Below are 17,123 nucleotides of genomic sequence, written 5' to 3'. Positions count from 1 at the left end.
CTGCCGCTGTGCCGCCGGCACGTGACTTCCACTCGCATCCTGGGGCAAAGTTCACAACCAGGAGCACCTACTTCTGGGTTAGCAGAGCTCGTTACCCGAAGCGTTCGTAAGGAGGACGTAACCCGTAAGTTCCACTGTACATTTATCTGGAAGTAAGCCCCACTGAACTCAGTATCTGGAAGTAAGCCCCACTGAACTCAGTATAGGATTGCACTGCAAAACTGCAAACTTTTCCCCATACAAAGCACTACTATTAATCCAACTTTAGAAAATACAGCTAAAAGCTGCCGTCCTCAGCACATGTACCTGTCATAGACAAATATGCCACTTTTCTTTTACAACCTGGTTTGTACTTAATCCTATGATGTACATCTATAGATGTCCCACTTTTGTATCAAACATTTTAAACCTAGGTTAGAGTCTTGGACGAACAATGCACATATTAAAAACATTTAGAAGAATGGTAGACACATAGGCACGAGGTGATAGAAATAAAAAAGTAGTTTGTAATGGGTAAAATGGTGGGATTGGACACTGTGTATGTACCCACCATTAGTTCCAATGAAATAGCTTTACAGCTGGGAAACCAGTTCATAAACTGAAACTATATGTTGAAAGCATCAGTTTATGCTTAAAGAAAAAGAGGAGAGAAGACAGAAGGATGACAGACTTAAATGTCTTTTAGTGAAGATTAGGTTATTTAGCTGTGCAAAAATGCAGCAGTTTGATGGACGGTATTTTTCAAAGACTAATGTTTATATAACACTGATTATTGTGGCAATTTTGGAAATGATGACTGATGGCAACTGAAAAGCTAATGACACTGATTTGTGATAACCAAGAAGACATTTCAGTGAAATCTTTACATTTTCTGATAGTACTGCTAATGACTTCACATTGTAACTGATAATTTTCTCCAGAGCTTTAGAAACACATGAGCACGAAGTCTAATGTCAATCCACATTATTACACATGCATCGTTAGTGCGGAAGAAGTTGCCATGGGGTGTGTGTGTGTGAATTGAGGGTCCTGAGTAAGCCCAGGCACACTGCACCCTGTACCAGTGGGTAAGTTAAAAGGTAAAGGACCCTTGGACCCTTTGACAGTTAAGTCAAAGGCGATTATAGGGTTGCGGCGCTCATCTCGCTTTCAGGCCAAGGGGAGCTGGTGTTTGTCCACAGACATGTGGCCAGCATGATTAAACCGCTTCTAGCACAACAGAACACCGTGAATGAAATAAAGAGTGCACTGAAACACTGTTTACCTTCCTGTCACAGTGGTACCTATTTATCTACTTGCACAGGCGTGCTTTCGAACTGCTAGGCTGGCAGGAACTGGGACAGAGCAACGGGAGCTCACTCCGTTGCGGGGATTCAAACCACCAACCTTCCAATCGGCAAGCCCAAGAGGCTCAGTGGTTTAGACCACAGCACCACCTGCGTCCAGTGGGTAAAAGGTAAAGGTAAAGGGACCCCTGACCATTAGGTCCAGTCATGACCGACTTTGGGGTTGCGCGCTCATCTCGCATTATTGGCCGAGGGAGCCGGCGTATAGCTTCCAGGTCATGTGGCCAGCATGACAAAGACGCTTCTGGCAAACCAGAGCAGCACATGGAAACGCCGTTTGCCTTCCCGCTGTAGCGGTTCCTATTTATCTACTTGCATTTTGACGTGCTTTCGAACTGCTAGGTTGGCAGGAGCTGGGACCAAGCAACGGGAGCTCACCCCGTCACAGGGATTCGAACCGCCGACCTTCTGATCAGCAAGCCCTAGGCTCAGTGGTTTAACCACAGCGCCACCTGGGTACTCTTTATTAATTGATATACTGTTTACATGCCAAAACCCAAGGGTGGAAATGGAATCCTGTTAACATTCATCCATGCACAGCTGACATTGGAACCCCAGTAAAGGAAGCATATATATATATATATATATATATATATATAATTTGTTAAGTATTTAAATTAATAAACACTTTCTGATGACTGGAAGGGTTCCACACATTAATCGGGTATTTACAAAAACATAGGTGTTAAATGCAGTTTTAGAACGATCATCTCTTTCAAGAAGCAATTGATTTTCCAAGTTGGTACCGTACATGCAAGCTAAGCTGTAACATAGACTTATATAGTCTAAAAGCAAAGTATGTGATTTTCATCTACACTGTTATTTTATTGAACTGCTCAATTAGCTGGTTCATATTACCAGTTGACTAACAATGTATTCTGTGCACATCTGCTCAGAGGTAAATGTGCATAGGGTTATAGTTGAACACTTCCTTCATCTGGTGACAGCCCTATTTTTATTTTTATTTAAACCAGCATAGTATTGTACCATCTTTGGATAAATCTTGTAGCATACTTTTGCTCAGCGACCCCCGTTCATCCAGTAGGACCAGTTTGGGATTATCGAGCAAACTCTGACCCACTGAAATTGCTTATGTAATCTGTCATCTGAAAGATATTCAATTCTCTGTAAGATGGAAAAATGCTTAATTTGTTTGAACTTCTCACCTTCAAACAAATTGTTTCCCATAAAGCCACTTGGCATGGCTGATCAAGGGACATTGTCTTTCAACCCAATTAGCAATTCAGTAGCCTCAAAGGGCCTTTCCCCCTGTTTTAATATTTACAAAGGAAATTTTTGAGGCAACACAAACCAGTGCAAGTCATTCCTATTTCCTGAGCACCCTTTAAACAAATTTCAAAGTGCTAGAATAATTACTTATGTTAACATCTGCCCCAACAGCTTCAAAATATAAGTAAGGCTTAAAAAAGAAAAAGAGAAAAGGCATCTTCAGCAGAAACGAATGGTTAGATTAGTCGCCCTGAATCCCTTTCATCAGTGAGTCACAGTTCAAAGAGGAAAATTAAGGCTCTGGTGTATTTATTTTAACAAAAACTCTTGCAGCTGTCTTAAGCAGGTATTTGTCAGTTTTATTGCAAATCCTTTGGATGAAATGAAGAAGATTACTGAAAGGAATGGTGGTTCTAGAATTTGGTTGCACAGATTCATGAAACGATTTGGTTGCCTGTTCACAGTTTTAATATCTGCCACAAGATACCTCCTGACATCCACTCGCTATAGAGAGCTAGCTTCACACCTCAAGTTCACAGATGCAAGCAGCACAGATTTGTATTCTGTAAAGTAATGCTAACCCCTTGAGGCTCAGAGAGCTGATACCAGAATTACCAGCATCACTTCCTTGGAATTGGAAATCCTCAAATCCTTTCAAGTGATCAGCAGCCTAACATTACACTATAAAGTGAAAATTGCAGAAAATGCAAGGACGTTTGGGTGCTGGAGAAAAAGACAAGCCAGGAAGTATTTAAAATAAAAAGCTTGGTAAAACAAGATTATTAGTTTTTGACAGATGTCATCAAAATGCTGAAGTATGGATAGTGTTTAGTTCCTTATTTATTTCAAGTATTTGTATGCCACTTTTTATCAACAAATCATTTACATATTGATTCATCTCACTACATGTAAGAGAGTGCCATTTATGTTCATGAAGTTCATTCTTCAATTACTATACTGATGTGTTATGTACAAAGCACTCGTAGCTGTGATTGTGCATGTCAGTGGAGCTTGTAGAACTCTGTGGTTGAGAATAATTGAGATTGTGCAGCAACAGTCCTTGGTCATTGTTCTCTTCAGGCAAGTGAACTCTATAAAACAAAAGAAACTTATTCTAATTTAAGCAGTCTCTCTCTGTGTGTGTATGAACTAGGGGCTTTTGCCCCTGCTTGTATTGCTCAGCCCCCCATCCCCCTTACATCTCTGCTGGTAGGGCAGAAGCATGCCTTCAATTTCCCTCTAAGAAGTTGGAGGTTTGAAGGAAGTGAGGGGCGTTCTCTCTCCTTCATTTTCCCCACCACCACTATCTCTTTCCAAAGCTTCCTTGACTCTGCTGGTTGCCCATGTTCTTGGCCTTCCTGATATGCGCTATACACTCCAGATGAACTTATAATAATTGTGTTTTCAAACAAATCCCAAGCATTTCGGAGCTATCTGGCGTTCTTGGCTTTGCCTTTCAGCTTCCTTTTTACCAATCCCCTCATTTGGGGTCTTTTGAAGTGAAATGTGACTGTGTTGCAGTTTTCTTGGCCGTTGGCCATTTACATGTACATCTCGTTTAATAGTGATATGGTCACTGCTCCCAATTGACTTGACAACACTTCTTCCACCAGGCCCTGGGCACCACTCAGTATTAAGTCCAGGGACACTGAGAACTCATGGAATTTGTCTCCGTTGGATTGATGTGTTTTTGCCTCCTTAATAGTCTCTCAAGTCAACTTCTACTGTAATTTGAAGTGGTTTCTCAGGTGTTTGTATTCATAGAATCATAGAGTTGGAAGGAACCCAACAGTTATCCAGTCCAACTCCCTGAAATGTAAATAATAAACGTTGAGTGTTGCAATACCTCTCTTCTTCTTCTTCTTCTTCTTCTTCTTCTTCTTCTTCTTCTTCTTCTTCTTCTTCTTCTTCTTCTTCTTCTTCTTCTTCCTCCTCCTCCTCCTCCTCCTCCTCTTCCTCTTCCTCTTCCTCTTCCTCTTCCTCTTCTAACCTGCATCTCTCCGTTGTTTTTCAGACACACTATTTTGGAAGATGGAACTCTGAAGATTACCAATGTTACTAAAGCTGATGCAGGAAGCTACACGTGTATAGCAACAAATCATTTTGGGGAAGCCAGCAGCACTGGAAACCTGGTGGTAAAAGGTAACACTTTACTCCCCACACATTTCTGATTCCTCAGTTCTAATGGGGCAGATCTCTTCTATTTTAGATCTTATGAATTTTTTAAAATGAAGCATCTGTTGCTGAAAAAAGGGCAATTTAGGCCGGAATCTAAGGCTACTTCTCTGGGAGAAAACCTCATTGAACTCATTGGAACTTGCTACTGAGTAATCAAGAACAAATAGGAGAATATGTTCATTGACCAACACTACACAGATAAAATAAAAAGTCAAGGTAACCTCTGAAATAAATATGCATCTTTTGCATATATAAACCAGCTTTAAAACAACAAAAACAATAACATAGCCCAATAGCCAAAATATTCATCAACAAACTGATTCCATATGACCTTTGGTGATAGGGCAGTATAGAAATAAAATTAATGATGATGATGATGATATACAAATCAGTTAAATGAAGTGACATGGCACTGCATGAAACAAACATTGTCCAAAGCCAATATCTGCAGCCAGATGTATTTTGACTAACAGTTCTTCATTGGCAGATAAGTCTTAGAGAACAACCAATTTTAGCATGAATCCAAGCTATATGGATTATTGCACTGGTCAAGAAAGTTGTGACCAAGTGTAGGTCTGTGTTCCTTCCTTCTGGCTTTAAGATACAGGGTAGAGCCTTGGATAAAATACCTGGTATTTTCTTAGATTATGTTGAGCGTAGTGTTTCCTAAATAGTTTATTTTGACACACTTCCCCCCAAAATGTGAAGAAAATCAGGCTTTAATTTTAATGCATCTCCAGCAAACCATATCATTCTTGTATATTCAGCACAGTCTGGGCAGTGATATACCATTGATAAACATGAAAATGTTTTCTTTAAGGCTGGTGCTCATTAATATTTTTGGTATATTACTGAATAACCGTGTCCATTCTCTTGGTTGGATAGCGAGGTTTAAGCTTGATAGGTCTTTTCCTGTTTTCATTCATATGTTGGTTGAATATGGATCGGTTTGATTTTAGAGAGGGGTGGGTATACGTTACTGAATGTTCAATAAAGAAGTCATCTGGAAGTATAGACTGTTGCTTTGATGTGTTAAGAAACAGCGAAAGAGGACTAAGTGTTGGTGCTCAGCCTCAGTCTGGCTTAGATTCAGCAAACATACTCCATCTTGTGCCTTCAGCTTCTGGGCACATCTAGCCACATATGTGCTTATTTAGCACTTTATGCAGGTGAAACTCGGAAAATTAGAATATTGTTGAAAAGTGCATTTATTTCAGTAATGCAACTTACTATTTTTTATTTTTATTTTTATTTTTACAAATGCTTGCTTTTGGAAATTCCACAGTAATAAAACAAATAGTTACAATAATACAAAAATAAACATCGTTATTACATTTCATTAATTACATTCCATTTATGATTGACCGGCCTAACGACAAATAATGACAATTACAACAAATAAAGGCTTGACGTATCTTGCTTTGCATGTCATGCATCTATCTCATATATTGGTTTCACCTTTTAAGTTGCATTTCTGAAATAAATGCACTTTTCAACGATATTCTAATTTTCCAAGTTTCATCTGTAGACAAAAGTGTAAAGTTTGCTTTATGAGAGTGGCTAACAAAGAGCTGCATGCAGTTCTATCCATTTTACAAATTCATTTGTTGTCATTGTTTAATAGAACTACTAGCTTCTCCCCCCAGTTCCCCCTCTATCATTACACTGATTCCTTTATCATTTATCAAGCTGCAGATCATGCCGTTACAGTATTAAGAGACAGATCACTTCTGGATAAGAAATAATTGTTTGTAGCAAGCTCCATGCCACAATCCTATGCACAGCTGAACTGGTTTAGGGTGGTGACCTTGGTAGGCAAAAGTGCTGCATAATATTTCCCCCCACCTCCACTGATCATTAGATCAACCTTGTAAAATGGACTAATCACCATCAAAAGAAAACAAGTGAACAGTAGAGAACCTACACGAGCGACGCTGACAGAACCCCCCTCACACACCTATTAAGCAAAATAGAAACATTGTCACCCCACCCCACCCTCCCCCATCTACTTTCCTTCCCCCCTCCTCTCCAATGTCTCAACAAATGAAACTGGTATGTAAAAATGCTAAGAGAGACATTGCACATATCCTTGTAAACCAAGAAAACCCTTAATAAAAAATATTATTTTTTTAAAAAAAATGGACTAAAAACATTAGTGAAATACAAGTCGCGAACCTGTGAGCAAAACTTTGAGCACAAGTTAGGATTTGGGACTACACATTACATTAATTGCGTGGTCAGCAGTGTGAAGCCCAATGAAAAACCACACACGTTGCCGAGAATTGATTTTTTGAAACCTGACATGGCTATTTTCAGGCATAGGCAAACTCGGCCATCCAGATGTTTTGTGACTACAATTCCCATCATCCCTGACCACTGGTCCTGCTAGCTAGGGATGATGGGAGTTGTAGGCCAGAAGCATCTGAAGGGGTGAGTTTGCCTATGCCTGTTTTAAATCATCATTGTTTATTATAGGACAGACAATTGATAACCTATGTTTTCTGTATGGCTCACAGAAATAAAAAATGCAAATACAAATGCAGCACAATAATTGCTAGCCATGCAATTAATAGTTGGTGTGGTTTGAGCCTGAAGAACAATATTGGCTCTCTGACTTTCCTATCCCAGCGGTAGATATATTTCCTTGTCGTCTCAGTGAATGAAATGGTATTAAAAATCATTTTTAAGTGCATCAGTAAGATTTGTCATGTTCAGAGAAAATTAGTAGCTTATTCTTGTCGCCCTTGCAACACCAGTCATATTTTCCCCAAGATATAATCAGCGCATGATTGAATACTGTTAGCCACTGATCATTTTTAAAAATGTATCTCAAGGCTCTGAAATGTATGCCCAGAAATTCTCTATCACCAAATTAAACATAATAATAAAATGACAGCAATAACATTTGGTGTTGTAATTTGTTAGATGTGCTGACAATGACAAATGTTTTAAATTAAATTATGCACTTTTTATGAGTAGTCTTGTGTCTGATGCATTACTTTACACAACAGACACATAGATTATAACATTGATAAACACTTTTCATCTCTCTCTCATTTGTAGCGGGAAAATCCTCTATTGGAAAATAGATCAAAAGAGATAGATTTATTGCTTTGTAATCAATCACAGCATTCTAACCCTGTCAATTTAATTCTGCCAAACACCAGCAGAGATAGATGGCCAGTTTTCAGCCTTTCCTAGCCAATATTTGTTCAAAGTCTTCTTGAGTGGCATGTATTTAAATGACAGTTTTTATCAACTGTGAGAGTGAAGGAAGCAAGGTTGGAGTTAGGAAATCTGATAAAAGAAAGCATATATTGCCCATATGTGTTCCCTTTTGAAGATTTATTAGAAAGGATTTATTTCACTTCTAGTACTGTAAAGTTTGTTTATTTATATTTATAGCATTTTCCAGGGCACACACCAAGAGCAAAACTGTAGCAAACAGGCCTTCATTGTAATGTATTAGCTGTTTTGTAGCCTTCTTTATTACCTAGGACCTTCTGATGTATCCTATAAAATTCACAACAGCAAATCCATTATTGCTGGTGGTGGGACCTCTTCTTTGGTCTTCGTATAAGCATCATAGACTATGCACATTAGCCTGTCGTTCACAAGTTTTGCACGTTTTGCCATATTAGGGCCTCCTAAACTGACATTTCAGTGTCTGGCTGATCTCAGGCTGTGTCCCATTTTCTGTGCAACCAGTGCTCTCTCACCATTTTGTTTGTGGAGCCATGTACACACAACATTAGCAACAACCACGCCTATCCTAGAGCGTTATGAGAAACACTGCATTTGGACGGGTTTCCTTCAAAACCAGCGTTGATCGGATCTGAACATGTAAACCATATGAAGATATCCACGCCCCCTCTCTGCCCACTAGTGTGGATGGACAGCAGCGACTTGGAAACACATTAAACCATACTGGTGTGTACATCGATGTGCAAATGGAAACACAGCATTTTAAGCTGGTAGTGCGTACACAACCCCAGACTTCGTCTCCGCTTCTGTAGGAGCGTGCCAATTGCCTTAGTTGATATCAACTTCGCTTCATGGTTAGTTCACGTGGCTTAAGAATTCCTTCACTTCGTGATAAGGTCAGGGGACATTAAAAAGTACTTTTATTTTCCCTAGTGCTCCGTTATGAGTCAATCCCATTAGTATTAATGGGAGCTACATGTGTGCATGAAGATACCCGTAGGGCTGAGGCATGGATATTAACTGCAACTTGAGAATCACAGTGCTAAAATCTGTTCCCTAATGAAAGATATAAAATGCAGAAAACTGTTGTGAACTCTAAATGAACTGTGAAAGTACCCTATTTTACATAGATAGGTCTGCATGTTGAGTGAGATGTATATTAGCTTGGCTGGAACCATAGAATGATAACTGGGTTCCACTTTTTTAAATGTGCTGTGGGTTATTGGGTGGGTTTTTTATTATGTATTTTGTGTGTTTTATATTGTAATTTTTATGTTGTGGGTCGCCCTGAGGTCTACATGTATAGGGCGGTATACAAATTTAATTTGTATTAATTAATTAATTAATAATTCAGGTCTGTGGCCTACACAAAGACTAATTTATCATATGAAGGTTTCTATGACCATAAAATATATTTCTTTTGAATCTCCTCATACCTCATTAATTAAAATACAGTGTAAGGTCATGCATCAGAAGACTTTTTTCTTCCAACTTTAAATGTTCTTCCTTTAAGAATGTGAGCTTTTCAAGTCCAGTGGTTTATTTTAACTTTTGTTGCAAGATGTCCACAGACGTTATGGGTATATCATATCTTACTCTACATACAATGAAGTTTATAACAAGTCACGACCAAGCAACAAGCAAAAATGTAGTCTTAGAATATACAGAAATAATTAAAGGTACCTTTCGGTTGCTTTAAATAGGATCCCATCAGAAACTGTGACATTCACTACTGTTCCAGATAAATCTGATCACATTTTGGAATTGCTGCTTAATCTGAATGATAATGTTTTGAATAAGATTCTGATGATAACCATGAATGTATCTCCCTATCTATAAAAGTAGACAGGAGATGGGGCAAACAAGCAAACATTGTGAAGTGGTGTGTAGAACAGAAACTGTGTTTACCTGCAGCATTTAAAAATTAATTTGTCCGTCATTTCCCATTTTTTTTACATTACCTCAGGCATAGCGTTCAGTTTCTTCCACTACCAAAAATAAAAATCCCTTAGTATTGCATGATTACATGAAAAATAATGTAAGAATTATTGCTGTCAAATGCATGCTAAGTTGTCCTTTAGAAAGTCATAAATACAGTGGCAGATAGGAACAAGAAGACTAATTTATATTGACCTGAATATATTATATGAGACAGACCTTATTAAAAAAAAAGTAGTAGCAACTTATTTCCATCTACACAGCAAAGCTTCCAACTTCAAAGCAATATCAATTATCATTACAGCATTTATGTCCTTTCACTACCTGGTCTTATTTTCTAAGATTCCTGGACATGGTAACCCGCTTTCCAATAGGTCCTGCTCCAGGAGGACCTTTCTTGACAACCTCTTTAGCCAATTAGATGGCTACTCGGGGGCATGGTCCCACCTCCAGGTCTATTTTGGTAGTGCTTTCCCCACAATTTTAAGTTTGGAACAGACATCATTTTGTTTCCTGTTGTTGTTCTTTATTAACCAATTCAAATGGTTTTCTTGAGTACTGATTCAATGCAATTTAGCATAAAACCACAAGCTGATAACAAGAAATATATTGAAGATATCCATCTGGTTTGTGTTGAGAGCCTTGTTCATTTCATTCTCCATGGTTGTCATTTGCCTTACTAATTGCCTCATTACAACTGCTTTACAATCAGTATGACTTAGTCATTAACGTGATGAAAGGCTTACTGAAGAGCAGCTAGATATTAAAAAGCATAGATCTCTGACCTACAATTCTTGGACATTCCACAGCTTATCTCTAGCTTTATTAAAGTGTGTGTATATATACACACACTTTGAAATTAAAATGGATCTACTGGCTCTGAACATCTTCAGTTATCTTACCTTTAGAAAACTGACTAAATGAGAAACTGAAATACTCTATAAAATTTTTACTTTCAAGACATTTTATTTCCCTTTCTGTTTACCATTCTTGTCAGTTAAGTGGCTTTAAATGATGTTATTGTTCACGTAAATAAGTAAAGAAAGACAGGACCATGTGATGTTCCTAAATATTTGTCGGTCACGACTGGACCTAATGGTCAGGGGTCTCTTTACCTTTACCTTTTACTTACCATTTGTCTGGTATTTCCCTATTACAGGAAAGTTCCACAAAACAGCTGCAACTAAATTATTTGGTTGAAAGAGAGAAGGTTTTTCAGCACGCCAGTGCATTTGCTGAATCACTTCAAATGATTTTGAGGTGTTGTTTCCACTATTTTTAACATGTTTGTTTACCAGTAAGGGGAAATTGCATGAACTTTAGGAATTAAACATTTGAAAGGTTACTCTTTTTATTCTTCTCAGGAATACACACTGCATTGTACACAGCTTTGTGAAGTACGCTTACAATCCTACGGGTGTAGTTTAATTGTGCACACAGGAAGATCCTGGAGAGAAATTAGATAGAATTCACTTTTTTAATGAAACCAAATGTCAAAATATAAAGAATATTACTCAGAGAAAGAATGAACGGAGGAAAATGGGAAGGCAACAATTGCACACAGAGGTGATATAATGGTATAAAATCAGCAAAGAAGAAGAAGAGTTTGGATTTGATATCCCGCTTTATCACTACCCAAAGGAGTCTCAAAGTGGCTCACAACCTCCTTTCCCTTCCTCCCCCACAACAAACACTCTGCGAGGTGAGTGAGACTGAGAGACTTCAGAGAAGTGAGACTAGCCCAAGGTCACCCAGCAGCTGCATGTAGAGGAGCGGAGACATGAACCCGGTTCACCAGATTACGATTCTATCGCTCTTAACCACTACACCATGCTGGCTCTCACTGCAAGGAATTCAACATAGCACTGTGGCAATCATCAGCACAAGCCTTTCAGCTTTCCAGGGGGAACAATCCGCCCTCACCTCAGTGCATGCTGTTTTGGAGGAGGGAATCTCTTAAACCCCACCCCCAAAGCCAATTTCAGAGGACAGGCCGAGGAAAGTGGGGGGTGGAAAGTGCTGTTTCAGCAGCAGACATCTTTGTGCAGCCTTCTGCTAGCTGGGCTCGTTAGTTGGATCCCACTCAATTTAATTTAACTAGCTGCATGATAGCAGCTCAGAGCATCTTTGGACTCCTGATAATATGTTTCCAGGAAAACAAGATTGAGAATGAAGCCTCACATACTGATTGGGTACCTGAGAGCTGCAAAAGACAGTATGTTCTTAAGTCCAATAGTGAAAGAAGCTCTGTTTCTGATGTAAGTGGTACCCTCCAGATATTGTTGGATATTATCCCTGACCATTAGCCATTCTGGCCGAGAATGATGGAAGTTGGAGCCTAACAATATCTGGAGGGCACAAGGTTGGGGGGAATTGATTTGTGCGATGAATTAGAAATTTTAGAGGACTACATAATAACTGTAGACTTACATCTCAGCAGAGCTAGCAAGTTCTAACAATGCAGCATTCAGAGACAAAACACAGGATATACTCTTATTCATGCTGCACAAGAGGGGTCTGCAGATCTCTGACACTCTGGTTAGAACTGCTGGGATATGTCAGAATATAGGAGTCACATTCCCAATAATGTTCAATTTGGACAGCGCTTGTTTTCTCGAACAGCCAAACTAAACTGGACAAGATTCTAGTTTGCAACAGGACACTAGTAACAAGACATTTTGTTTTACCCTAAATCAGGGCTTCCCAAATTTAAAGAGTTGCTGAACATAAGAAGAATCTGTTGTGTCAGACATCTTGTCCAGCATCCTGTTCTCACAGTGGCCAATCAGATACCTGTAGGAAATCCACAAGCAGGACATGAGCACAAGAACCCTCTCTCCTGTGCTTTCCAGCAACTGGTATTCAGGCGCATTGGTGACTCCATCGGGGGAGGCTGAGCACAGTCATCATTGGGCTTATAAAACTGCTAGACAGCTACTGGGCTAAGCTCAAGGTGCTGGCTTTGGTTTATAAACACTTATACAGCTTGGGAGCAGGATATTTGAAAGATTTTTCTCACCCCTTTTATCACTGTGCTGTGCAGGAGAGGGCCTTTTGCAGATACTATCCATTTGGGAGTTTGGCCAAACTGCGGGAGGCAGTGCAAGACAGGAGTGCCTGGCGTGCTATGGTCCATGGGGTCACGAAGAGTCGGACACGACTAAACGACTAAACAACAACAAAAATCCATTTGGGAACCAGGTTTCTAGAATTGTGGCACCCACCCTTTGGAATTCCCTCCCCTTGAATATTAAACAGGTTTCAGATATTTTTGTCACCTGTTGAAGACCTTCCACAAGCCTTTTAAGTTGAGATATTTCCCCTTTCTCTGCTGGATTTGCTGTCAATATGTTTTTATTGTTTTGTTACTTGTTGTTTGCCACCATGGGCTCCTTTGAGAGGAAAGGTGGGATATAAATTTAAAGGCGGAGCATGTCGTTGACCAAAACTCAAGCTCCTAGAAACATAAATGAAACAAAGTCAAGAAATATAAATACATAATGAGTCTATATTAATCCCCACTAGGAATCATAGAATGTAAAAAAAGAAGTAAAACAAGTCAAAAATAACACCATACTTTTTATATTGTATAATGAGATGAATGGCTCTGATGGGCTTTAACAAGTGCATGAATATTGGGCTCTAGGTGGTTTGAAAGAGTTAGAAGGCAGAGCACTAATACTACTTGGAAGCTGCATGCTTTTTTTGTTTTTATACAGCCCAAGCTCCCAGTACTTGGATTTGAACCTAGATTTAAATAAGATTTGCCAAATGTGATATGTTCCATATGAGAGGGGATGCTCAGTCTGACCTCATGCTGTTGTTCCAAAGATCTTATCTCGCCCTGTAGCCAAGCACAGTGAGCCAGCATCTTTCCATGCAGCATCAAAGAAGCTTGAGGACCATGGCCTTATTCTATCACTGTTATAAAGTCATCTCTCTAAGGGAACTTTTAACTAGCACTTCTAATAGTTGCATCCTAATTATAAAACACAGGGGCAGCTGTTGCTTTTAGAGGAACACTTTGGTTGCAGGGCACCAGTGGAAACGCTACTGCTAGCCAGCCAGAAGGCAAAATCTCCCCGTGAACAGCAGTCTGTGCTGAAAATGACGATAGTAATTTTCTCTCCCGACAAGAAATAACTCTGCGGACCTCTCTATGTTAAATGGTTTGATTTCTCCTTCTTTTCCACTCCATCTGGTGTATTTCTTTGTAGCTTCAAGCTGTTTAACAACATGGATAATTTGGTTTGCAGTAAAAATCAATGAAGCCTAATTGTCCACTTACCATTTGAAAAGTGTTTTAGAAACGCTTCCAAGAAAAGTGGAATGTTCAAATTTTCATACAACTCATTTTAAAGCCATGAATCATAACGGAACATTCCTCATCCCGCATTATGGTCATCTCGTAAGATGTTGTACATTCTGGCTTCCAAGATGCCTAAACTTGTTAATATGGCAGATGCATGAAAATTATATAAGCAAAGGATAGTGTTGTTCAGGCTGCTGACAAACTATTCTCTGAATTAAGATTAGAATTAAAATTAATTTGTCCTTGCACCTGGGGAGACAACACCAGGGTGTACTGAGGCAATGGAACAACCTTCTCAGAGGACAGCTAATGTTTTCTGCCAAGCCTCTTTATCACAAATTATTTAATCATGTAGATATGCAGCAGCTTGCATCTGGATTCATTCCTGCCAGGAGAAGAGTAGAGGCAACATTTGCCAATTCTTCCTACATCCCTCTCCCAAAAGCTTATCTGGAGGGTTGGAAAGCCCTCTTGAACAGTGTGGAAGTGGCACTCATAGCTGCCAAGTTTTCCCTTTTCTCACGAGGAAGCCTATTCAGCATAAGGGAATTTCCCTTTAAAAAAGGGATAACTTGGCAGCTATGGTGGCACTGGAAGCTTCACGTGGAGGCGAAAGAGGCAAAAGTCACTCCCCCTTCAAAAGCTTTTTGTGGACAGAAGCCTGGATACAAGCAAAAATATTTACCTGCTGGTACCAATGCAGGCTGACTGAAAAGATGGCAAATCAAATCAGTAAACCTGCATCCTCATTTGCAGGTTTTCATAATGACGTTTCCAGTATACTTTTAGTTGCTTTGTTTCTTTTGTCACCATATGCCAGGATCTGAAATAACGGAATAAAAATTGTGGTGAACGGTAGTCCTTGCCTATGCATTTAAGCTATTGCTAGCGCCAAGTTATACATTATGGCAAACCTGGGGAGGTTCCCAGAACAATGTTCCCATTACCTTCTCCCTACAGTGTGTGGCGTATTTCCCAGTCTCTTTTCACGTTAGGAGAGGAGAGTGAATAAATGCATGATACAGTGGTACCTTGGTTTACGGTTGCTGCGGTTTGCAATCGGTTTGCGAATGCCATGGACCCGGAAGTGCTTACATCTGGGTTCCGCGGTGCGCGGATGCACACAAGCGATCTGCGCGGTGCGTGCATGCACAGAAGCGATCTGTGCGGCGCACACATGCGCAGAAGCAGCACTCCATTTACGGACTGCTCGGGGAGAGACCGGCTCCCCAGAACCAATTGCGTCCGTAAACCGAGGTACCACTGTATATAAAACTATGCTATGGATAGCAAGGGCAGAGCAGGACACAGGAAGTCCATTTAGAGCAACCAAATGTGTATTATTATTATTATTATTATTATTATTATTTATTAAATTACCTTGACCCTTGAGGAGGAAGAGGTTCTATACATTTCTTATACATCTTTAATCATCCTTGAATGTTAACAAAATGTGTGTCTTTTATGACCTTTAGTCTGTAAGCCAATAAAATGTAAAGGATAGAGGAGACCCTAAATCAAAGTAGGCTAACTAAGGCCCGGGGGCCAGATCCTGCCCAATCGCCTTCTAAATCCGGCCCGCAAACGCTCTGGGAATCAGCGTGTTTTTACTTGAGTAGAATGTGTCCCTTTATTTAAAATACATTTGTGGGTTATTTGTGGGGCATAGGAATTTGTTCATTACCCCCCCCCCAAAAAAATATATAGTCTGGCCTCCCACAAGGTCTGAGGAACAGTGGACCGGCCCCCTGCTGAAAAAGGTTGCTGACCCCTGGGCCTAAACCACAGTATTATTCTTAACTGCAGCACTTTTCCTTTCATAGAAGTGAGTAGCAACCATTCTGTTATATAGCAGAAGATAGAGGAGTGTAATTGTGAACATCACTTGGGTGCGACTAAACCTATTACATAATACTCCAGTGATTCTAGTTGCCACTTCCTCCTCCTCCCGTCTGCATAGCTCCTTCCTGGGTTTCGTTTCTTGATCACACCAGATTATAAAGAACAGACAGATAATAAATAATGAATAATGAATAGATAGATAATAATAGATAGTAAATGTATGCTACTTTCATACAGGTGGCTCCTAATTATTGCTCCTTATTGACCTTCTGCACTATTGGGAACATTTCACTTTTCCTGAAGGTTCATCCCACTGTGTTCTGTCTACACCAGTGGCTATGCATAGCTGCTCTGGGTGAGGAAGGGGAAAGACCATCTGAGAGGCCATTTGAAGTTCTGCACACACACACACACATTATATCAGGGGGTCAGCAGACTTTTCCAGCAGGGAGCCAGTCCACTGTCCCTCAGACCTTGTTGGGGGTCAGACTATTTTTTGGGGGGGGAGTGAACGAATTCCAATGCCCCACAAATAACCCAGAGATGCATTTTAAATAAAAGGACACATTCTACTCATGTAAAAACATGCTGATTCCCGGACCGTCCACAGGCCGGATTTAGAAGGTGATTGGGCCAGATCCAGTCCCCGGGCCTTAGTTTGCCTACCTATGCATTATACCTTCTATAGTGGGCACCGTTTCACTACACTGTTTACTTTTAAAATCAATATTTAAATTAGTGTCAAAACACTTTTCTGGATATATATTTTTAAGTATTAAAATATTAATGAAATATGACTTAAATTAAACAGTGTTATAGCACTGTAATACCATAATGCTGATGGTAAACTTAAAAAAAACCAACCACTTTCCAGTCATCACCATTAAACATGTTTTTAAAACTTGAGGAGAGTGTAGACTTGAGGACAACATTTGAACAGACAGATTTCTCCAGAGTCATCTTGCATAGCCAGCAGAGAGCAAGAAAAAGCACAAATTATCTTTATGCATGAGCTATGCAGTTATGGTTGGATTGGGACATTTTGACTAAACTAAATAAGCCCCCATAAAGAG

At 39.7% G+C, this 17,123-nt stretch overlaps 1 protein-coding gene across 1 annotated transcript in view; it reads left to right on the top strand.

Moving 5' to 3' along the window:
• The window catches only part of LOC118080810 (contactin-4), a 514,415-nt gene that overhangs the window by 449,083 nt on the left and 48,209 nt on the right, over positions 1-17,123 (top strand). The window contains exon 14 of the mRNA XM_035106605.3: positions 4,591-4,718. Coding sequence (XP_034962496.2) covers positions 4,591-4,718 — 128 coding nt within the window. The remainder of the gene's footprint in view (positions 1-4,590; positions 4,719-17,123) is intronic.

The sequence above is a fragment of the Zootoca vivipara genome, chromosome 2, assembly GCF_965207765.1.
Source record: "Zootoca vivipara chromosome 2, rZooViv2.hap1.1, whole genome shotgun sequence".
NCBI lineage: Eukaryota > Metazoa > Chordata > Lepidosauria > Squamata > Lacertidae > Zootoca > Zootoca vivipara.
Note: the sequence above shows the minus strand (reverse complement) of the source record. Positions and strands in the feature narration are given on the sequence as shown.